General features: G+C 43.8%; 1 protein-coding gene across 1 annotated transcript in view; it reads left to right on the top strand.

Annotated features, from left to right (window-relative positions):
• Window positions 1-17826, top strand: part of CNKSR3 (CNKSR family member 3) — a 93758-nt gene extending 75932 nt beyond the window's left edge. Inside the window, exons 10-13 of the mRNA XM_045805386.2 lie at window positions 1088-1212; window positions 3760-3968; window positions 4466-4555; window positions 7611-17826. Of these exons, the coding sequence (XP_045661342.1) occupies window positions 1088-1212; window positions 3760-3968; window positions 4466-4555; window positions 7611-7909 (723 nt within the window). The 3' untranslated portion in view covers window positions 7910-17826. The remainder of the gene's footprint in view (window positions 1-1087; window positions 1213-3759; window positions 3969-4465; window positions 4556-7610) is intronic.
• The last annotated feature ends 6414 nt before the right edge of the window (window positions 17827-24240 follow it).

Below are 24240 nucleotides of genomic sequence, written 5' to 3'. Positions count from 1 at the left end.
ACGGGCCGTCACCAGACATCTTCATGCCTCGACTCTGCAATTGCCTCTCATTTCCTTTACCAGCCAGAAAATGTGTCGTTAGTCTCTAGAAGAGATAAGATCTGAAAGTCTCACACAAGATTTTTTAAAATAGGTCCTTCAAGACCAATAATGTAATTAAAATTAAGCGGTAAGGATTTTAAAATTTTAAAATTAACTTGTATGGATGTGTGTATATATACTACTAAATCAAACAGCATAAGGTTGTGTACTTACCATGTGACAAGCAGTGTGCTAAGCCTGTGACATGTATTGTATCACTTTATTCACCCTGTGTGGGTACTGTTCTTGTCTCCATTTCTTCCTGTCTTATAAATGAGGAACAGAGAAGTTGAGTGGTTTGCCCAGAGATACACGGCTAATGAGAGCTATAGCCAGGATAGCAGCCGGATGGAGTCCCAAGCCCATGCTCCCAGTCCGGGATAGCATCGCTAGTGATGTGTGTGAACTAGCTCATTCAGTCTGCGCTGCAGCCCCACGTAAGGGGTACCGTCGGGATGGCTGCTTGAGGAGGAAGCTGAGGCATGGATATTTAAGTGATTTGCTCAGAGCTAGAATTCAAACCTGGCTTCTAAGCCTCTACTACTACTACTACTACTACTACTACTACTACTACTACTACTTTTTTTAAGATTTATTTACTTATTTGAGAGAGAGAGAGTGAGAGCGAGTGCACGGGGGAGCAGGGGAGAAGGAAAGACAGAGAGACTCTTTCAAGCAGACTCCACACTGAGCACAGAGCCCGATGAAGAACTCGATCCCACAACCCATGCGATCGTGACCTGAGCCAAAACCAAGAGTCAGATGACCAACTGAACCACCTAGGCGCCCCCCACCCCCTACCTCCAGGCCTCTACTTCTTCCTATGCATCTAGTCTTTCAAAACTCCCAGTTAACTCTGAGTGTCTCAGAGACTACAAATTGAGTGTTGCTAATGGTTGTAAACACACGAATGACCTCGGCCCTCAGTGTTGGCTTTGAGGAAGGAGAGTTACCCAGGAATAATCTCTAAGTTCACCTCCGCCCTTTGCACTGGCCTCCGTTTCAGACCTCACCTCCACCCACCACAACCCAGTCCCCTGAAAGCACTATGGATACCTCGCTGAAGAAGGAGAAGCCAGCCATCCTGGATCTTTATATCCCTCCTCCACCGGCCGTTCCCTACTCTCCCCGGTACGTCAGTGTCCGTTCGTGGTGTGCATGCCCATGTCCTGTGCGTGGAGATTCTGAGTGGTGGTGTGAAGGCCATGAGGATTTTGAGGGCAGAAGTTGATGAACTCCAAGGTGACAGGGCTGTCTTCAAATTGCAGTTGTTTTAACATGTGTGATCCTGGGAGTAGGGGTGGGAGGAATAGGTGTGTGTGGGGGGGGTCCAGACTTTCAGTTACAAATTAAGAAGTTGTGGGATGTCACGTACAGCACCGTGATTATAGTTAACAATAATGTATTTTATAGTTGCAAGTTGCTGAGAGACATTTTAAAAGTTCTCATCACAAGAATAAAGAATTTGTAGCTATGGGAAGTGGTGGATGTTAACTAGACTTTTTGTGGTGATCATTTCACAATGTAGACACATATCAAGTCATTGTGTTACACACCTAAAACAAATGCAGTGTTATTTGCCAATTATATCTCAATAAAACTGGGGGGGAGATATGTGATCCTTTAGGGGGAAGTGTAGGAATGGGTCCAGGCTTCATGGGTCTTAAAACTATGTAGCTTGGTGGGGAGGGGACTCTATGTAAAGAAAGCATGTGCTCTTGGGAATGCATTGTTTTAGCTCCTCCTGGAACATCAGAAGGGGCTGTTTGGGGGGTCCCTGAAGCTGAAGTTTGATTACGTATAATGTAAAATCATCTCTGGGGAGGAAGATAATAAATGTCTTTGTGCAGCAAGTTAAAGTTACAGTTTTATTTTGCAGGGAGAGTTGTGTTCTTCATAGGACTTCAAAAGTGTGAATGGAGGTGTGATATTCTGTATTTGTGCATGCATGTGTTTGTGTGTGTGTTAGAAATTCTAATAGAATAAATTCTTAATTGGTACATGGTATAACGAAGCTAGTCATATTAGCTGTTACATAGGGGATTATTTATGTGTGAAATATAGGTTTATTTATATCCGTTTACTTATTTACAGAGAGTTTGGCTCATTTATTTGGCATACATTTAGTGAGTGTAGGGCCTGAATCACCATCTTAAACAAAACAGATGCAGTTCTTACCCCCAGAGAACTGCCAATGTCTTTGTCAACTGTTCGAGAATAAATTGAGGAATACATAATTATGCTATAACATTACATGAGTAAAAGTTCAGACTGAACTTAACAGTGATATTTTACTTTATATTGGGAGTTTTTTGTTGGTTTATTTTTGTTTCAAGCCGAGTATTTGATTCTCTCATGTTTCTTCCCTGGGCACAAGGAAGAATGAACATCATTTTCCTCTCCCTGGGTTTGGGCTGCCCAGAGCTTAGAACAGCGCAGAGAGAACTTACCTTAGCTGGTCAGAGACATCCTGGCTGGTAGACGGGACCCTTCCCTGTCTTCACGGACCAGAGTCATGTGGTCACAGGATCTTAAATGTGTTTAAAGTGACAAGTCGTTGCCTTTGCACATGGAGAACACAGTTTCACTGATGACCAGTGGGGGTTGTTCTGTAAGAAACCAGGAGGCCACTCCCAAACCCCCAACTCTGAATGTTCTTGTGTGGGTCTCAGCGAAGGGTCACAGATGCAGTGGCAGGAAGGAAAGTACGTACACAGCAAAGGGGTAAGGGAGCTGGAGCTTTTAATCTACTCGGGGGACACACATGGACACATACCCGTGTGCACACGTGTGTACACACTTTCACTCCATTAATGAAGGATAGCTTCTGAGGAATGAAACATGCAAATGGTTATGAGAACGAGGTGAGTCCTGAAAGCTTGGTGAACGGGGAAGTTATATGCCAGGTTTAAAAGTTTAGAAGGAGATGGAGTCATAGAAGGAAGAGGGGTGCACAGGCAGGGGGTTCACCAGGAATACCAAGCAGGCCAAGCTGATCTTCAGACTGTTTTTGGACTTAGTTGATGTTGTATTTTGTCTAGTAGTTTTTGCAGCGATCACCTAAGAGAATTTTCTAAATGCAAAAAAAATTTAACTAGCTGGGAACTTGGATCAACTGGAATTAATTTCAAGTTTTATAAAAGCTGACGTTTAGAAAGAATTAAGTTGGAGCTGTTAATCCAACACTTGCCAGTTTCTGTACGGAGTTCAGAAAACAGACACTCTCCGTCGGGTATGATAATGTCAAACCTAACAACTCCGTTACATATCCAGTGTCGTCTTTGCTGGATCTTGGCAAAGATACTACTTTGGGCATTTGAAAAATGGCTCAATTATACCTTAACTTGTGATTTCTGTAATAAATAGGAGATTCAGTTATAGGATAGAAGTACAGGAAAACCAGAGCTGTCTTTTCAAAGCTATACTTAAACTCTTTAAACATACCTGGAAAAAAAGTCATTTTCTTTTATTTAGTAGGATCGTGCTATTTACTCTTATCTAATAGGATTTCTGTGTATTGGAGGGATGACAGAGATGGAAGAAGGAGTGCTTTTTCCTCCAGTGGAAAGGAGGATTAAAATGTTCTTGTGTGCGTGTGCGGGAGGAAGCTATGTCCTGTAATTCTTCTGTAGGAGAGGATCTTTGTAAGCAACTTAATTATTGCCCACTGTCTTCCAGGGATGAGAACGGGAGTTTTCTTTACGGAGGCTTCAGTAAATGCAAACAGCCATTGCCAGGTCCTAAGGGTTCCGAGTCGCCAAATTCCTTCCTGGACCAGGAGAGCCGAAGACGGAGATTTACCATTGCTGATTCTGATCAGTTGCCTGGGTATTCGGTGGAAACCAATATTCTGCCCACAAAAATGAGAGAGAAAACACCATCTTATGGTACATTTCCGAGTGCTTGTTTTGTTCTGCCATTTGTTTTTCCTCCCCTCCCCCACCCCCTTCCTTATTTGGAACTGTTGGATGAATTTGGCAGCCTTGAAGGGTAATCTGAGGAAAACATAAACCTCAATGAAATTCTAAGTATGAGACCTTTATTCATCTCTCTAAAGCGAAGTCTTGTCAAGTCATTACTCTGCCTGGCATCAAAGCCCAGTGGCGTGAGATCATGTTGCAGTTTTAACTTGCAAGCGGCTGGGTTTGAGCTTGGAGTGGCTTTGCCCTGTCGACACACAAACTTCAGTTCAGCCAGCCTCTGTCCTCATTGCTCGCCACAGAAACAGGATGCTTTAAAATACTTTTCTTAGTTTAAAATAATGTTATTACTTATGGTTAAGTGAGTGTGATATGGGGGAGTCTTAAATTACAAATAAAAGGAAAGATTCTCTAAGGTCCACAAACTTTGTCAACTTGTTGCGTTCCTTCCCCACCCTTTGAAGGCAAGCCCCGGCCTTTGTCCATGCCTGCGGATGGAAGCTGGATGGGGATCGTGGACCCTTTTGCCAGACCGCGAGGTCATGGGAGGAAGGGTAAGTTGAAGCAAACCAAAAATACATCAAACCAGAGTCAAAAAAGCCATGGCCCTCATTTCAACCCTATTCCTGGTTGTGCTGTAATAACCAGATAGAGGACCCAGCCTGAGTCCTGTCTTCTCACCTATAAACTCGGGGTTGCTGAATCTCTGAGGCCCTACCTGTTTCTGGAATGGCAGAATTATGTCATCCTAGTTAGTGAGTATGAATTTCCTCATTAGCATCGTGTGCTTTAAAAAAGGTCGTGGGGGCGCCTGGGTGGCTCAGATGGTTAAGCCTCCAACTCTTGATATCAGCTCAGGTCATGATCTCAGGGTTGTGAGATCGAGCCCCACAGTGGGCTCTGTGCTCAGCGCAGCGTCTCCTTCTCTCTCTCTCTCTCCCTCCCTCTCCTTCAGCCCCTCCCCCTGCTCACTCACTCACTCTCTCACACACAAATAAATAAAATCTTAAAAAAAAAATAAAAAGGTTGTGGATATTGATGGTCTGTAAATTTCTAAATAAGTAGAAATACATTATTCATTAAGCAGTCTCACTCTGAATTTTATGACTGGAGTCTGTTTGATTTTTGATGCATGGACATGGATTTTTTTCCTCCCTAAATCCTACTTGTGTTAGAGAGTAATTGCCGTTGGAAAAGACATTTCGTTATTCACCCTGTAGTCGAAGTTCCTGGTTATTACACTAGTCTTGAGGGAAATGTTTTTTGTTTTGTTTTTAAAGATTTTATTTATTTATTTGACAGAGATAGAGACAGCCAGTGAGAGAGGGAACACAAGCAGGGGGAGTGGGAGAGGAAGAAGCAGGCTCATAGCGGAGGAGCCTGATGTGGGGCTCGATCCCATAACGCCGGGATCACGCCCTGAGCCGAAGGCAGATGCTTAACCGCTGTGCCACCCAGGCTCCCTGAGGGAAATGTTTTTAAATAAATTCTTATTTTTTGCCAGATAATTTGGTTATCAACACTGGAAAGACATTCTACCATTGTTTGAATAGTGCTGAAACAAAGAGCAGGTGAAAAGTTAAAGTACAGGAGACCTTAGATAATAAAAGGAAGAAGAGGGGTGCCTGGGTGGTTCAGTCGGTTAAGTGTCTGCCTTTGGCTCAGGTCATGATCTGAGGGTTCTGGGATCGAGCCCTGCATGGAGCTCCCTGCTCAGTGAGGAGTCTGCTTCTCCCTCTCCCCCTCCCTGTGCTCGCATGCGCGCACGCTCTCTCTCTCAAATAAATAAATAAAATCTTTAAAAAAATAAAAGAAGAAAAAGGTCTGGAGGCTCAACTTCCGAAGTGATCAACCCCTCTCATCTCCCTGGGCCTTGGTAAAGTTCCTCCCTTAGGAACCAAATCACCTGGATTATAATCAAGTGGAAAAGGGAGAAGATGTCTGGGTAGGTCCAGGATACCCTTAATTGGCATGTGAAAATCTGTAGAGCAGTCAGCAGGTGGCAGGGCTGTCCTGTGTTTAGATTAGAAATGTCAACATCATTGCTATTCTCGTAGGCTTTTAATCCCTGATTTAGCCTTTTATTTCCTTTGAGTATTGAGAGATTGGGGTGGGAGGTGGGGAGTGTTAAGTCTGGAAGTGGAGACATACTTGACTTCCCATCTCACCTTCCATATTTCTGTCGTAGGATCATTTTAGAATGAAAAGGTGTCTGTCTGCACAATGGACACTTTTTTAAAAAAAGCGGCTTTCTTGAGAGAGAACTCACATACCATAAATCTACTCACCCTGTTAAAGGGTACAGTTCACAGGTTTTTAATACATTCGTAGAGTTGTGTGTCCATCAGCACTAATTCCAGTGTATTTTATCACTTGGGAAAGAAACCCCTGCAGGCAGTCATTCCTCGTTCCCTCCTCCCTCAGCTCCTGGCAACCACTCATCTACATTCTGTCTCTCTGGATTTTTGTATTCTCAACGTTTCATATAAGTAGGCTCCTACAATACGTGGTTCTCTGACAATGGGCACTTCTTAAAAGTAACTGCCCCTTTGATTACAAAAGCAAAACAAGTACCTTGAAAAACATCTAGAAGATTCGAGAAAATAAAACTCAACTGTAATCTGCTTCCCCAACCTAGAAATAATCACTCTGAATGTTTTCTAATGTTATATGCTTAGAAAAAAAATGTGCAAAATGGAAGAAATAGATATTTGACAGTACTGTGGAAGGTGACTGTTATTTCAGACATGTACGTGTTCTGTAACAACTGCATTTAGCGGTCCATCTGAAGGCTCTGGCATGTGTTCATTCCGGCTGCTGCTGTGGGACACTTAGGTTAGTTTGTGCCCCCCCCCCCCCCCGTGTACGTAATGCTGCCCTAAGCATCTGGCACCTAGATCTTCATACATTTTTAGGAGTGGAATTTCTGGGTCAAAAGAATGCTACTCGTTGCCAAAGTGCCTTGCATTTTAGGTTTCTATTCAGTTTCCTAACTACCCCCGACCCCCACCCCCATCCTAGGAGCTGTCTGCGGGCATTTAGGCTGGGACCATTTTTCCTTGTTTGGAAATGCCTTAAGCATGGCAGAGCATGAAAATCTTTGAATCCTGTCCATTAAAGGAGACTAGTGCCTGCCCTTCATTGAGGGTAACAACCCAGGGCACCCCCACCTTTCTAAATGCTCTTGCGATGCTCCAGGATGAGAACCGCAGTTCTAGAAGCATGTGCTACATGCTGCAGGCATCGAACAGGGACAGATGGAGAAGGAGTGATAGAATGAGACAGACTTCCGCTCTTTTTTTTTATTTCAAGTGAAATTATGACAATTCTTAACTGGTAAGGAATTGCAGGCTCTCTGATTCCGCTCTGCCCTTGTGTTGCCTCTCAGGGGTGAAAGCAGCCTGACTATGAAGCACTCCTTCCATTTCTACTTTGTAAACATCCAGCCGGGTGGGCCTGGCTGTCTGCAGCTCATCCCCGGCAGAAGGGCAGGGTCTGGTACCCACCTCGCGGGCACAGAAGTCTCAGCGGGCTGCCCGCCTGGCTGAACAGTGCTGCGCGGTGGACGTTCTTTCTTTTAATGGACTTGTGGGCTTTGTCTGAAAACAGGGGAGGACGCCCTCTGCCGGTATTTCAGTAACGAGCGGATCCCTCCGATCATCGAAGAGAGCTCCTCTCCCCAGTACCGGTTCTCGAGGCCGCCAGCGGAGCGGCAGCTGGTCCGCGGCGCAGACTACGTCCGGGGGAGCAGGTGCTACGTCAGTTCGGATCTCCACAGCAGCGCCACGATTCCGTTCCAGGAGGAAGGGCCCAGAAAGAAGCCGGTCTCCTCGGCGGCCAAGGCGTCGTCTGCAGAACCGTCCCTGCTGGTCAGCTGGTTTACTCGCCTGAAACTGTTGACTCACTGAGCCCCGCCCTCCCGGACTCGTCCCGTCTCCCGCCCCAAGTGCCTTGCTTCCTCGGTTGACAACCTGTTCTGGTTTTCATCCACAGTATTATGTAGTGACCTTATGCAATTCCATTGTTTGTTTTCTTTTGGAAGTTGTATACTGCCCTTCTCGGAATTTTGAAGTAATTGCATGGGAAACAAATCCGGAGGATCTTAGGTGTTGCCTTGCGGAGGCAGAAGGAGAGAAATGAGTAGAGTCTGCTTTTCTTGCTTCCTTAGGGTCGGAACACGGAGACACTCTCTGTAAACTGGAGCCTGGGCCAGGAATGTTACGGTCATTATGAGGAACCGGGCCATTGTTCGTGTTGGGGGCAGGGCCGAAATCGGTGGCCACTGTCACACAGATGGGTTGGTTTGTGGTCCACCTTCGTCACCTGAAAAGGCCAGTGGAGAAAACATTTTTGTTTTGATTTTTCAAGCTACCTACCATATTTGTACGTGTAGCAGCTTTGACTTTGAAATAACATGTGGCATGCATTTCATGCTGTTTCAAAGACGTGGTTCAAGTAAGTGTAAGCCTGTTGCACTTGGTTACTGCCTTTTCCTTACAACCTCAGTACGTAGGTCAGTTACTCCAGAAACACGTGGACACGTTTAGATAGGGCTTGTTACTCACAAAGAAGTTTATGGTTCTTTGTGAGGGGCATCGTTGTTGTTATATTATTACCTTTAAGGGAAAAGAAGCTACAAGATTTGCTGACAGCCAAAGCATCATTCAGAAAAATGAAGCCACAATATTTAGGTTTATGAGAGATACGTCAGTTTGCATTTTGACTGTGTAATGTCTGTCTTCCAGAAAAAACAAACAAACAGGCAGTTCTTCAAAATTGTACATATTTTGCTAAATAGAAATCTCTTGGAAAGTCTCATGGTCACTAATTTTCAACTAGCATCAGGTATTCTGGAAAAGCGTGTCAGGATAGTAACTCTTGTTTAAACTGAATGTATGATATTTTGTTAGAACAGAAAAGTACTATCTTGTTAATTTAAGTGTTTTAAATATAGTTGTATATTTTTCTTACTCTTAGTCACATGTAATTGAAATATTTCTGTTTTGCGTCCTACGTGAAGCTAATGAAAACGAGTGTTCGAGGTGTTTTCCGATTTACAAGTGACCACCTTGGCTGTTGTCATGGTGAACACTATTGTTAAAACACAAAATAAACCCTCCCAAGCATTTTGGGATGTTATGGATTAGAAGTGGGGGTGTTGAGGAAACACGGTACAGTAACATTACACCTGGGGAATTTTCCAAGGTATATTCCTAGGCAGAGCTGGTATCCCCCTACTCGACCCCCCCCCCCACACACCCCTGGAATTGTTTACTTTGTTCAAGTGCCTGAAACTCAACTAATTAGAGCTTCCCTGAACTTAGTAAACATCTTCCTTTTTAAGTGCCTCTGGTGAGGCTGAGGGTATTGAATTCAGTCAGGCTCTTCCTGTCAGCCTCTGAGGGAGCTGTGGCTGAAGAGTAGAAGAGGCTTGGAATGCATGATTCATTGGGTGCTTTAAACACAATGTAAGGGCAGAGCATAGGGTGAGGAGGTCTGGTAATAGGGCTGTGGAGACTAGCAAGGAAGCTATGGAAAAGGAGAGGCGCCAACCTTGGCCCATTTTACTGTTAGCTTGAGCTGGCTTTATGCCCAGATAAGGGGATGGGAATACTTCCTCTCACTCCCTGGATTTGGGAGGATTCTTAGTGCTATAGTTCAGCTAAGTAATAAGTTCAGTAGCTTTGGAGGTCTTAGCTGGTGGTTGGCCCCTTTCCTGTGGAGAAAATGCCACTTGTGATTAGATGACCATCTTCAAATGCCCTTTCAGTCAGTATTAAATACAGGAAGTGCCCAACTTAAATTACTGCACCAGATGGGTATTTCTGCGACTTGGTTCCCTCAAGCCCTAAGACAAGACTGGAGGAATTCCTGGGTCCTCTGTCTTCAGTCAGTCAGATGCCACAGCTTCATCTGTGTTTTTATTTGGGGTTTTCTCCTGAATTGTGTTTGAGAAATAGATCCCTGCAAAAAAAAAAAAAAACAAAGTTTGTATATATCTCTACCGTTGGGATATATAAATACTAGTTTAATGCTGATTTCTTCTCAGTTAATGGAAACCAATTGCCTCCATAGTAATCCAGGTTTAATGGTGAGCGTGTGGAATGACACTTTTTGACACGAAACTTTAAAATAGTGGTTTTTTTCTTCAGCCCTACCAGACCCAACTCAACACCCACCCCTTTTTATCACAAGTATTTTACAACATAGCTACAATCATCAACTAAAAATCATGGATGGTAAAACCTATCCTCACATATAAAAGCATCACCCACGTTTACTTTTATGATTCCAAAATGAAATTAATAGGTAATATAAGCAGCTGCTATACACATGCATCAATTTAATGTCCTAAATGAAATATAAACAAATATATAAGTATTTTATAGTGAAATATTTATTTTCCTATGAAAATATTCTAGCATTGTTATATTACAAGATGTATTGAAATACTGAAACAAGGCACACACTTGCACCTGTAGATAAAATCACCCCGAATGTGGCAGCATCACCCCGAATGTGGCAGCTACAAATGGAGACCAGTACAGGTGTGTTCTGTTGGCAACTCAATGCCAGGAACAGATTGATGTCAGTAACATGATTTTCTAAAATGTGGCCAATTGTTGATAAAGTTGTAGATAAAACAAAAGTCTAGGAGAGCTACACCCACATAGTGCTTACTGAGTGCCTGCCATTGTTCTAAATACTTACCCAACAACTTTATGAGGTGAGTGTCCCTGTTCTTCCCATTTTACAAGTGAGGGAGTTACCCGAGGGTAGATAGCCGATAACAGCAGAGCCGGCATTAAAATCGAAGCAATTTAGCTCCACCCTCCTTGTTCATAATCACTTTACTGTACAGGCTTCTCTCAGTTTGGAGACGGATTGCATTCCTGAAAATTCCAACATGTCTTAAAACTGGACTAAAAATTCCCTGTGTGTGTACAGATGAAATGAGATTCCAGACTCAGATAATTCTGAACCGGGTTTCTATCCATGTGAGTACTTGGTGTGCCGTCGAATGCGGTCCTTATGGGGGACGGTCTTTGGTTGTAAGGGATCTAAGCGGTGGGGCTCATGCAGCACCCAGGCCCCACCTGTTGAGTGCCAGTAGTGGCCCTCCCCATCATTGGCACCTCATGTTTCCAAAACGGCCTCCAGGACGAGATGCCATCCTTTTGAGAACAAGTGATTTAAAAGAAATCCTGTCGTCGTCCTCATCCAGTGTGATTCAGTCTTCATGCTATATTCTTGCCTATTGTCTATCTCTCCTTCTTTGTCCTTGCTTCTCTACCCACCAAACCCAAAGTTCTAGAATCAGCTTTATGGGATTTTCTGTTTTTCTTTTCCTCCCCGCAAAGCCAAGCAGTTGTTGCTTCCTCTGGCTCAAAGACCATGAATGTTACCAAGTGTCGATTTGTTAGCCCTCAGAAAATCCTAAAGTGTTTACACATAATTTTATTCCCTGAAGAGCTTAAGTAAATTTCTTTGTTTGACATCTGAATATTACCAGCAAAGAATAAATGTCATGGAGCTTTTTTTTTTTTTTTGCCACCGTAGGCATAAATGAGAGGGCTTCATTTGAGGGTCTCCATGTGTCTGTGACTAGCCTTTATGGACGAGTGGTTCACATTTTGCTCCCACCCTTGTGATAGAGACCCTGCAGCATTTCGTTTGGGATGAGACCACTACAAACCACTACCTTGGAGATTATATGGAAGGTGGGTTTTTTGTTTTATACATTCATGCTAATCACCTGAAGGTGAGTATTTAGGAATCTATAGATTAAAAACTGGCTTAAACAGTACACAAAAACTGACGTTTCTGATGTTTCTTCAACTGGGTGGAAGGTCTTGCATGATGAATCATACCTAGTGGGATCATGGTACCCGTGGGGATACCTAGAGGGACTTAAAAAGAAAAAAAAAGATTTTATAACCTGTACGATATGGGTTAGAAAAAAATAGTAATCTTCTTTTTATAAAATTTACCTTATAATTTTCTGGAAACTTCGCAACTGCTAAGTTTTGCCCTAGGGGTTTTATTTTTGGCCGCTAAAATTACTGCTAGGAATGTGCTGGTCTGACAAAGTTTTGACAAATGTAAAGTTTAATGTAAGTAAAGGAAAAAGATTATATTAAAGTCAGATTTGCTAGATGGCTATGTTTTTCTCCAGTTTTAGGCATATGAGGTCTGTCCCAAACCCTGTGTGTGTATGTGGAAAAGAATTTTGTCCTCTTACAAAAGTCCTTGTACAATAATGGCCTATGGCTTAATGATTTGGAAAGAGGAGAGACCAGATTTTGTCCACAATCAACAAAATAACAGCACGCAGCCAGGAGCCTGTCGCACACAGTCTTCGAGAAACTTTGGGGCACCTCTCCTCCCTTCCCCTCACATAGAAAGGCACGTGGTGTGTGGTTATTAAGGACAAGATTCTGGTTGTATGCTGGCCGTCCTTAGGGATTCTCAAACATTCTATGGCAACATTTGTGAAGTTCATCTTCTGATGGATCAGCTGTTCATATGCTGCCAGTTTACAACAGGCCTCCGGGATTAAAGCATGTGCGGCTACAGCCAACATCATGGGGTTAATCCTACGTTCTCTGCCGGTCCTACCTCCCGCTGTACAGTCACTGCTCCTGGGAAGATGGGTCACAGTCTGAGCGCTCCTGCCACGCTTGCAACCGAATGTTACACACGCTCGTCTTTACTGAGTTTCTTGTCTCCCTGAGAAGTGAGACTGAAGCTGTAGGAGAAAATTAAAAAAATAAAGGCTCTTAAAAAAGACGAGCTACATCACTCCTGAAAACCAGGGATCCGGGGATAGGGGTATTCTCGTTTTCTCTCCCCATGGGCAGAAAACTTCGTAAGCACTCAAGTATTTGTGAAGGAATGATTAAAAGGAGAGAAAAAATCAGGAAACAAATTTTTTGTTGTTGTTCTTCCATAGACCAGACCCGTTTAAAGGAATTTACCCTGATAGTTTAATGTTAGGGTGACAAAGACCAGATTTTAAGACCTTCCTTCAACATTTTGACATATCTTGGTCCGAACCTTCAGATTTTTTTAGAGAAACATGAAGGAGCTTTAAAAATGAAGTTTGATATAAAGTAATACTGTCTCTGAAGTTAAGAAATTGTCTTTTAATTTTGTCAGTGTCGAGTTCTGTTTTCCCGCTCCTAAATACCTCTCTGTCATTCCAGCTGAGGCTGTGCCAGGATAAGAGTGGAGAGATTTCAGGAATTAGTACTAATTTCGGAGTCTTTGACTTTGGGAAATTGGCAGTAGTTAGGAGCAGTTGGGGGCTCAGCTTTTGAAGTCAGATAATCCAGCTGTCCCACTTTACCACTTACAGGCTTTGTGACTTGAAGCAAGTTCCTTATCTCTCTGCTCCCCAGTTATCTGCAAAATGAGGGTAATAATAGAATCGACTTCATAGGCTTATGGGGATTAAAGGAGATAATGTTTGTAAGGCCCTTCGTATCGCCTACCACACAGCACTTAATAGGTATTGACTTTTGTGGGAATGCTGTAGTAGTAGTGTTTACGCCATCTTAACCTCTAGTAAATAAGACATTCCGAGCTGGTCTACAGAGAATTGCTCATTCTTTTGTCCGTAAGCAGCAAAATAATGCCTCGCTGTCAGGAGGCTGCTGTGCTGTGTGTGACCCGGAAGGCTGGTTTTTGCTGGGACAAATCTCAGTTGCTCAGAAGTGTTAGTGAGTCAGAATTCCAGCGATAAAAGCCTGTCTGATCGGACACATCAGAACCGCAGTATCACGACACGGGCTTTACTTATAGCCAACAGGTCTTCTCTCTTTACTCCTCCCCAGCTTTTTTTAGCAAAATGATGGAGGAAAACAAAATCGGAGCATTTGCCCATCTCCTGTTGGCTGAATGGCTTTTGCCTCTCATCCCCGGTTTGGAGTGGTACCCCCAAACTTATTTCTGTGTTTCCTAGGGTTAGAAGAATAGGAATCATGTAGAATGGTACCCATTTTGAAAATGTTCATGAGAACGATCTCTTACATGAATATGAAGTGAATAGATTGGGTATCGCCTTCACAGAAGCTGAAAAACCCTGTCCTTGGATGACTTTTCCAACTAATGCTGTGGTTGGCTGGGGGATAACTAGGGAAAGAGACCCTGTGGGAGGGACAAGGGGCTGGAAGGTGATCTTGAGGCTTGGGTTCTTTTGCTTTATGGAGCTGTGCCTGACTTTTGACCACGTGGGCATGTGCAGCGTATCCGCCAGACTGCGAGCGTGCAGACACAGTGGTCATGAATATTGTTTCTGGAAGAACTTTTGTGAAGGGAGGCCATATCTGATAGCCCACGAGTCTCAGTTTATCTATTTGTGACATGGGACTGGCGTGGGACTGAGGCTACACCTTTTACGGTGAATTTCTCAGCCCTTTTAGGGCTCGGGCTCTTGCACTCGTGTCCCTCCTCTGTGAGGGGAACCATGTGAATGTGTGAATTTGGCCATATGAAATAAAAACCTACATAATCAGCAGTCCACACAATTCAACTTAATCATATTTTCTTCCTTCTCTTTTTCTAGCAAAATTCTGTTCTGTTCCCTGTGTCACAGTTGAATTTTGTATGAATTATCTGCCTCCATGGGTCTCTTACTACCCTGAACACCTAATGATGACCCCCCAATGTGATTTTACTCATCTGTTTATTTCCTAGGAAATAATCTGTTTAATTCCTAGAAAAAATGGGAGACAATCAGGGTGGATTGACAAAATTGGCTTTTTATATTATTTGTGCTCACGGCATTCAGATCAGATGAGCAGTTTAAAAAAACAAAACAAAGAACAAAAAAAGCAAACAACAGAAAAACAAACAAAAGCAAAAAAAACTAGAACCTCGTCTTTGGAGGAGCAAAGAAGCAAACTAAGACCTTTCAAGATTTGCTTCTCCTTTTGCTCTTAGGGCATTTAAATAAATAAATGGAAGAACATTTAAGCCAATCTTGTTTAGAGTAGTATGTTTTACTTGGAATTGTCTTTTTAAGACTTCTCCTCCATGAAGGGGTGCTACTGAAGGGCCCCCTTAGAGGGTATCTATGATGTTAATTGAATTATACTCTTTAGACAACATAAAATACAAATGCCAGGGTGTAGGATTTGGTTTGTATGTTCGTGTTAACTAACAACTATTTAATTTTAGCTAATTCTCTTCTCACACCCCTGACTTAGCACTTAGTTCTGGATTCTTAGGTCCTGAGGATGGATTCATCCTTCCAGATTCAGTCACTGGGTGAGTCCCAAGGTCAACCCTATGAGGCTCTCTTTGATGCTGCTCTGGACGTAATTAACTGGTTTCTCCTGTTTTTCTCTAACATTGACTCATCCTGTTAGATGTTTGGCTCTCCGGCTTGGATTATGAGCCTTTCTAAATCAGAGTCTGTGTAACTCCCAGGGTAGGCAGTAAAGCAAATATTATTGAAGTAACTAGATGGGAAAATTAATGACTGTACAGTCAGAAAAAAACTAGAGAAAATTATTAAAGTTTTCTGTAAAAAAAAAAAGATCCTATATTCAGGTTTTTTGCAGACTACTGCATATAGAATTTCATTACATTGGCTCTCGTTCTAAAGAAAAACATGGTATCAGGCGTCAGAACTCACTCGTATTTATAGGAAGAATACACCCGGGCCGTCAACAACGGCTTCTTTGGTTACGGGATTACAGGAACTGCTGAGAACGTAAGCTCATTCAGAAGTCTACAGAGGACTCATTTAAGACTCATGCAGGCAGTTTCAAATTAGGCACAGAAAAATTAACAGTTGGAGAGTAAGGGGCAAAAGAACACTCCCATAAATTGAGGCAAGACGGAGGGCCGTTCCAGTTTTGTGATGTTTCGTTGAAGGGAGTAATTCGGGCCCGAGAAAGCCAAGCGTGTCATTACGAAGGCTGCTGAGTAGACAGTATACATTCAAGAGCCTTCGTCCCGAGGGGGTGACTGACCGCACTACTGAGACTATTACTGCTGTGGCTTAGAGACAGCAAACAGGGGCGCCTGGGTGGCTCAGTCATTAAGCGTCTGCCTTCGGCTCAGAGCGTGATCCCAGCGTTCTGGGATCAAGCCCCACATCAGGCTCCTCTGCTGGGAGCCTGCTTCTCCCTCTCCCACTCCCCCTGCTTGTGTTCCCTCTCTTGCTGGCTGTCTCTCTCTCTGTCAAATAAATAAAATCTTAAAAAAAAAAAAGAGAGATAACAGACAACACTGTCTCTACCATCTGAGACAGGGGACGTCTGGTTTTATAATAACGTCATCCTTTGCTCCCTGCGACGCTGGGCTCGCCTGAGTCTGCGGGGTTCTACTTGCTGAAGGATGGAAACGAGCAGGCATTCTGCTCTCCCAGGAACCCACACTCTGAAAAGACAAGTAGCAGGGGATGTTCACCTATGATGCAGTTCAACAGAGACAAGATTAAAAGGAAGGCATATCAGGTAATTAAATTAAAAATCCCTCCTCTGCAAATCACAGCTAATGATGAGGATTACTGGACCTTTCGGTTGCTTTTCCTTGATGGATCCATCCGGGTACTTTTATCAAAAGCACACTTGTAGAATTAATTGAACACGAGGACTACACTTATTACATGGGAAATAGGATCGAATTCTGTGCCTGGCACTGGAAAATACTTGGGGCACACAAATGACAATACTCTGCTTTTGATTTTTTTCCCTTGCACAGGAAGCACTCGTCCTGAGCGCCCCAGGAAACCCTGCCCTCGGCTCTGCGGGCCTTTCTTCCTCGTGCCCTTTTTACCTTTACTGTCTGATTTTTGGTCCCTTGCTCTGCTCTCTCACCCTTGGTGTTTTCCCGATGCAGCTGCGATGGGGGAAAGTACAGCACATTGGTTTGGCACTTGGAGAAAGAAGCAATAAACAGCCCAGCCCATGCGGCTTCGAATACACAGGGGTTCAATGCGTGCTTCTTCTGAGCGGTGTGGGGAGAAGAAAACGCTTCTGGCGAGGAGAGGCAGAGCAGAGCGGAGCAGTTATCTGATGGCTTTTCCAGAGCTCAGGGAAGAACAGCTGTCCCGCTGTTGAGACTTTCTGCTGTGTCTTTGTTTTCCATTTCAGTGATTTCTGCTCTTTATCTTCTCCTTCATTCTATGTCCTTTGGGTTTATTCTGGTTTGTGTTGTGTTTTAACTTATTTTAGGTTCGTGCTGAAACAACTTACATATCTCAGTGCCTCAACGCACGAAGACTTCACGTGTTCTTCAGGCATAGTCCTCTGCGGGCGCGCCGGGTGGGCAGCGCTCCGTGCCAGCCGTCCTCCAGCCAGTGACTCAGGGACTCAGGCTACTCCTGTTTTATGGTTTCTCCAACTTGGGGCTCACCCTGGCATTCTCTCTGGTAGATTGGAGTGCGGCACATGCGAAAGTGAAGCTGCACCAACACCTTAGCCTAGAAACGGTGACCACGCCCCCCTCACTGCGAGGGCCGCCGGAAAATGGGATCTTGGTGAGGACCGGTGGTTTCTGCCATGTTTCCTAAGTGGGATGCTTAGCTCGTTCGTATACAACTTCTAAAATATGAACACTTGAGACTGTAGGTTTCCCTTGAGACATTACTTTTGTTGTATTTCACAAGGTTTGGTATGCAGTCTTTTCATTATCATTCAGTTCCAATTAATTTTTAATTTCCATTAGGATTTATTTTTTGGTCTATGCATCAGTTTGAATTTTTTATGTTTATGGCATTGGGATGGGGAAGGATCTCTTATACAAGACAACAAGAGGGCCAACTGTAAAAGAAAATGTTGATAGATTTTGCTACATTAAAGTTAAGAACTTCTGTTTTGGTTTATTTTTTTATTTTTTTTAAAGATTTTATTTTATGTATTCAACAGAGATAGATACAGCCAGTGAGAGAGGGAACACAGCAGGGGAGTGGGAGAGGAAGAAGCAGGCCCATAGCGGGAGAGCCTGATGTGGGGCTCAATCCCATAACGCCAGGATCACGCCCTGAGCCAAAGGCAGACGCTTAACCGCTGTGCCACCCAGGCGCCCCTGGTTTATTTTTTTAGAGGGAGAGTGCACACATGTGCCTTAGTGGCGAGGGTGGGGAGGGGCAGAGGGAGAGGGAGAGAGAATCTTTTTTTTTTTTTAAGATTTTATTCATTTATTTGGCAGAGATAGCCAGCGAGAGATGGAACACAAGCATGGGGAGTGGGAGAGGAAGAAGCAGGCTCCCAGTGGAAGAGCCTGATGTGGGGCTCGATCCCAGAATGCTGGGATCACGCCCTGAGCCGAAGGCAGACGCTTAAGGACTGTGCCACCCAGGCGCCCCAGGGGAGAGAGAATCTTAAGCAGGCTCCATACCCAGCAGCAAGCCTGATCTGGGGCTCAATCTCACCACTCTGAGATCATGACCTGAGCCAAAGTCAAGAGTCAGAGGCTTAACTGACTGAGCCACCCAGGCACCCCAAGAACTTCTGTTCATCAAAAGACACTGTAACGAAATAAAAAGAAGCCTACAAATTGGGAGAGGGTAAATTCTAAGGATTAGCATTAAGAATATGTAAATACTTTTCACAAGTTGGTTAGAGAAAGATAAATCAGTAGAAAAATGAGCAAAATGCATTTCACAAAAGGGAATGCAAATGGCCCATATGCACATGAAAAGATACTCAGTAGTCATCAGGGAAATCTAAGTCAAAACTACAGGGAGCTCCTCTCCTACACCTGACTGGCAAAAATGAAGTATCTAGGAAATACCAGGAGAATATACGAGGAGGAGCAGTGGGACTTCACGTGCATTGCTGGAGAGTTGAATTAGCATTTAATATTCATATATCCTACACCCTAGCAGTTTCATGCCTGGATATGGATTCTGGAGAACAAATGGTAACGACCTGAGCAGTAAACGCTAACATGTCAAAGACTGATCCCCTACAAGCTGGTATCTCAAAAAAGGAGTTGGACTCCTACAGAGTTCCATGGAAATTGGCTGTGACCCACATTTAGGGCAATAAAATCTGATCCAGTGCAAGGCTTAGATCCTATTTTTCTGGTGCTACAAGGGGAAGGAAGAGCTGGTTGTTCCTCGCCGTGAGTGCTAAGGAGGCCAGTCCTGCTGCTAGTTGGCATTATGTCAGCGGCAGACACAGCCCCTGATCACACCAGGGGAGGGCCTAGGGCGTCTTCTGTCATGCAGCTTAAAAACCCCATGAGGTTCAGGGACTCTCTCCTAGACTCTGAGGTTGGGCTCTGTTAGACTTCTGTCTGTTGCCTTAGATGAAATCGACAATAGAGGACCCACACTCCTTCTGTGCTCTTCTGAGTGTCCCCAACAAATGGTCTCAAGGGGCCTATTGGTGCTGCTTGGCCCTTTGCTTTGTTTGCACGACACAACCTAATGTCCATCAACACAACAGTTTACACTGTGATTTATTCTTACAATGGAATCACCTGAAGCAAGTGAAAATGAATGAATTACAGCTTTTCACATCCAAGATGAATTCCATTAACATGATGTTGGGGGGAACAAGGAAGTGCCAGAATTCAACGTATAGGATAACACTCTATTACATTCTAAAAGAGGTAGAACTGAAGAAAATATTATTGAGACCTCACATCTAAATGAAAAGTGAAAAGAAAGTGAATGAGAAACACCAAGCTCAGGATGTTCCCTGTGCTGCGGTGATAAGAGCATGAGAAAGGAAAGCACCCACGGGTGGGGGGGTATGCAATGATTGTTGTATCAGCCCAATTCTTGCTGGGGTCAAGGAATAAAGTATTGATGCTTTATATGCAAAGTAAAGACCCAGGGCAACTAGAGTGAGAAAAAAGGGAGATGAAGCAATACAAAGTGTAATGGATTGAACAGTGTCCCCCCACCACCCACACCTCACCACCCCCAATGCCTTCCCCTCCCCCACCCCTGCTCCCATTCATATGCTGAAGTCCTAAATCCCTGGCCCTTGGAATGCAGCCATATTTGGAGATAAGGTCTTTAAAGAATTAATGAGGTCTTTAGGATGGACTCTAATTCAGTGTGCCGGGTGTGCTTATAAGAGGAAATTTGTACACAGACATGCGTGGGCACAGAGGAAGGGTCATGGGAAGGCACAGGGAGAAGAGGGCACTCTACAAGCCAAGGAGAGAGGCCTTGGAAAAAAACAACCCTGCTGACACCTTGATAGCGGACTTGTGGCGTCGGGCGATGTGAGACGATACATTTCTGCGGTTTGAGCCCTGTCTGTGTCCTCTGTGATGGCCGCCCGAGCAGACGACACCCGGACACCCGAGTGATGCATGGCGTATGGGCTACCACTTCAGGATGAGTCGCGAAGAGGCACAGTGGGTCACTCGGGATTGCGTCCTGTTCCGCGGGGCTTCTCTGGAAAGCTGGAAGGAGGGAGGGTGACGAAGGAATTTATCTTCCAGTGCCTCCCGGCTCCGGGCTCCCGTTGGTCAGGGTCTGCCCGTGGAAGGTAAAGTGCCTCTACTTTTGCGTGGCGTCATCCAGTCTGTTTGGTGGCTGTTCACGAAGCCAGAGCGCATGCCACGCAGTGTGGCCTTTCATTGTAAAGGAAGAGCTAGAACCCTGGGTGCGCAGGTGGTCGGCCGGTAGGTGGTGACCGACGGTCAAGGGGATGCCCCGCCCTGATCAGCCCTAGGCAGGGAGCCCGGTGCCCAGGTGAGCTGGTCGGGCGTGGGCAGGGGCTGCGGCAGGCAGGTGGCAGGGGCCTGAGACCAGGTGGTCCTGAGAGCGCTGGGGAAGCTCGCGGAATTTGCAGCTGGTCAGTAATATTCGAGTTCTTGGTTAGCAACGTGGGTACATAGGTATTCATTTTATGATTTTTAAAATGAAATTTAAAAAGTAAGAGAAGGACAAATATGGGCCGATGTTGATGTAGTATAAAGAATCTAAGATCAAATTATGAATAATTTCAATGCTGTGTTCCCGAGTTTGTTTTTTCTATACGAAAGAGAAAAGCAGGTTGCTTTTCGGTTTGAGAACCTTACTCTTCCTTACATCCAGGAAATTAGCTGACTCTTTTGAACAGCTAATTTAAACCTATTTCGGGAAGAAAAAGAATCAAATCTCCTGTAAAAATTCAACTATTAAGTCTGATTAGTTTTATTAATAAGCTATTGTTTCAGATGTCGAAAAACAATGCACAATACATTTGATTATAGAAAAATCTTCTCTTTAACTAAGGCCTAATAAAATAATTGAATACTTATGTTTCTAATTTCCAAGGCTGGCCAGTTTCTTAAGTTTCATTAAAAGTAGAAGAATCGTTACATATGCATGTTCATATCCATTGTGAATTACTCATGTGGCTGCAACATGCAGAGATCTGCAGTTATCATGGACCCTGAACTTGACAAACATTCCTGCTTTTCTTAACATTCCTTTCCTATTGCCTCAATTAAATAGCGTACACAATTAAACATCTTTAACTTTCTTTGTGACAATGCCTAAATTATTTTATTAGTCATGCAAAGTTGTGCACCCTGTAGTTGGCTTATTCTTTTCTTTTGTAATTTACTTTTCCTTTGGAAAAGAGTGAAATGCTTGATGCATTGATATGAAGGCTAAAAAAATCAGTCATGCACAGTACTGGTCATGGTCATTGCAGTAAACAGATGGCACCCTCCAAAGAGGTCATTGATGAGTCTCATGAATGGGGTATTTATAGAAGTGTTGTCAGATGCAGAGATCTCCTGAAGGACAGTGAAGCATCCCAGGGTCAGCAGGAAGGACCACAAGTTAGGGGAGGGAGAGGTCCCTGGAACCCAGTGAGAATGAAGCAGGAGGAGAGGGGAAGAGATGCCCATTGGAAGCCTTGGTCTTTGGTAGAAGATCACTGCCAATGCAGAGGAGCGAGGGAGGGAGAGAGAGAGAAAGTGAGAAAGAGAGAGAGAGAGGAGAATCTGACCTTCCTCTCCTTCTGTCCCTACTTCCCATCATTGGCAGGATACAACCAGAAGACAGAAGGCAGGAGAGCCTGGTCCATGGAGGGATCCACGGAGGGCAGCTTCCTGTGCCCCAAAGCAGGGGTGCTGGGAAGGTTTGGCGGAATGAAGAGTAGATCTGAAGTGAAAATCAGAAAACATCTGGCACACTTACAATGCAATTGCTACACTGGTGAATGTATTTTTTATTAATTCTTTTCAAATGGAACAAAGTACCTTCCCCTTCATGTTTTGATAATTGCCATATTTGAAGATTTTTTTTCATTCTTCCCTTTAAAATTGTAGGTTTTGATAACTTAGTCCCATTTCAAAAATGAGGAGCTACACAGGGGAAACTTGTCTTTGGATTTCAGGGGACAGTGGTCATTTTTGATTCTAGAGACTGACAGGTGGAAAGATGCTGGAGGAATTGTGCACTCCTTGTTAGGAGGGCAGAATGCTAATAATTTTCTATGAATCTGGGTATTATGTAACCCATAAGTGCTTTAAAATTACTATTTAATGAAGGTTTTAAGATGGTTAATCTGTACTGTAGAAAGATCTCTTTAGCAAATACCACATGATCTCACTTATGCGTGGAATCTTAGAAAAAGGAAAAAAAAAATCAAGGCAAAATTGTAGCTCACAGATACAGAGAACAGATGAGTGGTTGCCAGAGGCAGAAGATGGGGGTGGGCGAGATGGGTGAGGGAGTCAGAAGGTACAAACTTCCAGTTATAAAATTAATCAATCCTGGGGATGGAGTCTACAACATGGTGGCTACAGGTAATAATACTGTATTTGCATATTTGCAAATTGCTAAGAAACTAGATCTTAAAAGCTTTCATTACAAGAAAAAAAATGTGTAACTGGGGGTGGTGATGAATGTTAACTAGACTTAACTACGGTGATGATTTCATAATATATACAAATGAATCATTATATTGTAAACCTGAAGTGAATATTACACATTAATTATCCCCAATTAAAAAAGGAAAGTTGTCTTTAGGAAATTTAGATATTTCAAGGTGGAATAGACTAAGAGCTCCACTTCATAAACCTAGCTGCTTTTGCACTGTGCCTTTTCAAAGAATTCTCAGTGAGTTGAGGGCTAGTTAAGAGAGGGAGAAGGGAAAGGGAGGTTGATACATATAAATAGGATTTAAAAAACTGAGTGAGTCTGTAGTTTCGATGGAGCAGGATTACTTTTTTCTTCCTCGGGGGAGAAAAAGAAGAAAGTTCCTAGGCTGCATGTGAGCTCAGAGGGTCCATTTGAAAAAGCCATTGCTTCTCCCACTCCTACGCGTCTTTCCTAGGAAGGGAGTCATCCTCTGTCACCAGGACAGATGTTTGTGGCTCTCACGCCTGTGGTGGAACCCCGGACACACTCCTTCCGTGTAAATCACCGGGGGCTGAGATTTGCTTCTGATTGCTATTATATCATAACACTGCAACACCAGCGGGACGAAGGGCCTAAAATCTGAAAGTAATGCCTAAGCACGCTCACAGGACACGGTGAGTGGATTTGGAGAATATTTAGACAGAATGAGACTCCAAACATATCAGATTTGGAGGGAGAAATACTCCTAGAGCCAGGCACTTGCCCCTCCCCCGCCAGGTGTTCTGTTCCCAGGAAAGTGGGGGTGCCGGTGGGGTAGAGGGAAAGTGTAAGGAAGAGGTCTCCAAATGGAATCTCTGTATCACTGGATTTTATGTCTTATTACATGTTGATAAAGAGGGGGTGTCATGAAAATCCACACCGGGTGTAAGAGGGTTCCCACACTGAGCAGAGACCTGCTAGCTCTGGGAGGGGAGGGCCTTAGCTTTCTTCATAGCTCCTAGAAGTCTAGAAAAAATTTTCCGGCATATTCTGGTGATTCTTTCATAAGGGTCTCTTGAATTGATTATTCAGGAGGAGGAGAGAGCTTCAATAATATTCCTTGGTAATGTTGACGCACCTCGAAGACCCTCCTTCTTCAGGGGATGGGCAACTAAACAAAGTTTTATATAAATATTTTTAAGCCACTGCTTTGTTGAACTTTCTGGCTTGTCAACCTAGCAAGGACAAGGCTACCCTTGTTTTATAATTAGACTTATGGCTTTCTACCGCCTTAGAAGATTATAAGGAAATTCCAGAAACGCTGTGGGTGCTATCATATCAAGCATTCCAGAGAGCAAAGCAAAACAAAATAAAGTGTAGTCTACCATTATTCTATGATGACAGTTACTGTCAGAAGTAGAAGGGCAAGAACATTTTTCACTGAATGGAGCTTATTATTCGGTGGAAAATTACTAAACCAAA

The sequence above is a fragment of the Ursus americanus genome, chromosome 11 (assembly GCF_024610735.1).
Source record: "Ursus americanus isolate L20-20 chromosome 11, mUrsAme1.1.p, whole genome shotgun sequence".
Classification (NCBI taxonomy): Eukaryota; Metazoa; Chordata; class Mammalia; order Carnivora; family Ursidae; genus Ursus; species Ursus americanus.
This window is presented reverse-complemented; position numbering and strand designations above follow the sequence as displayed.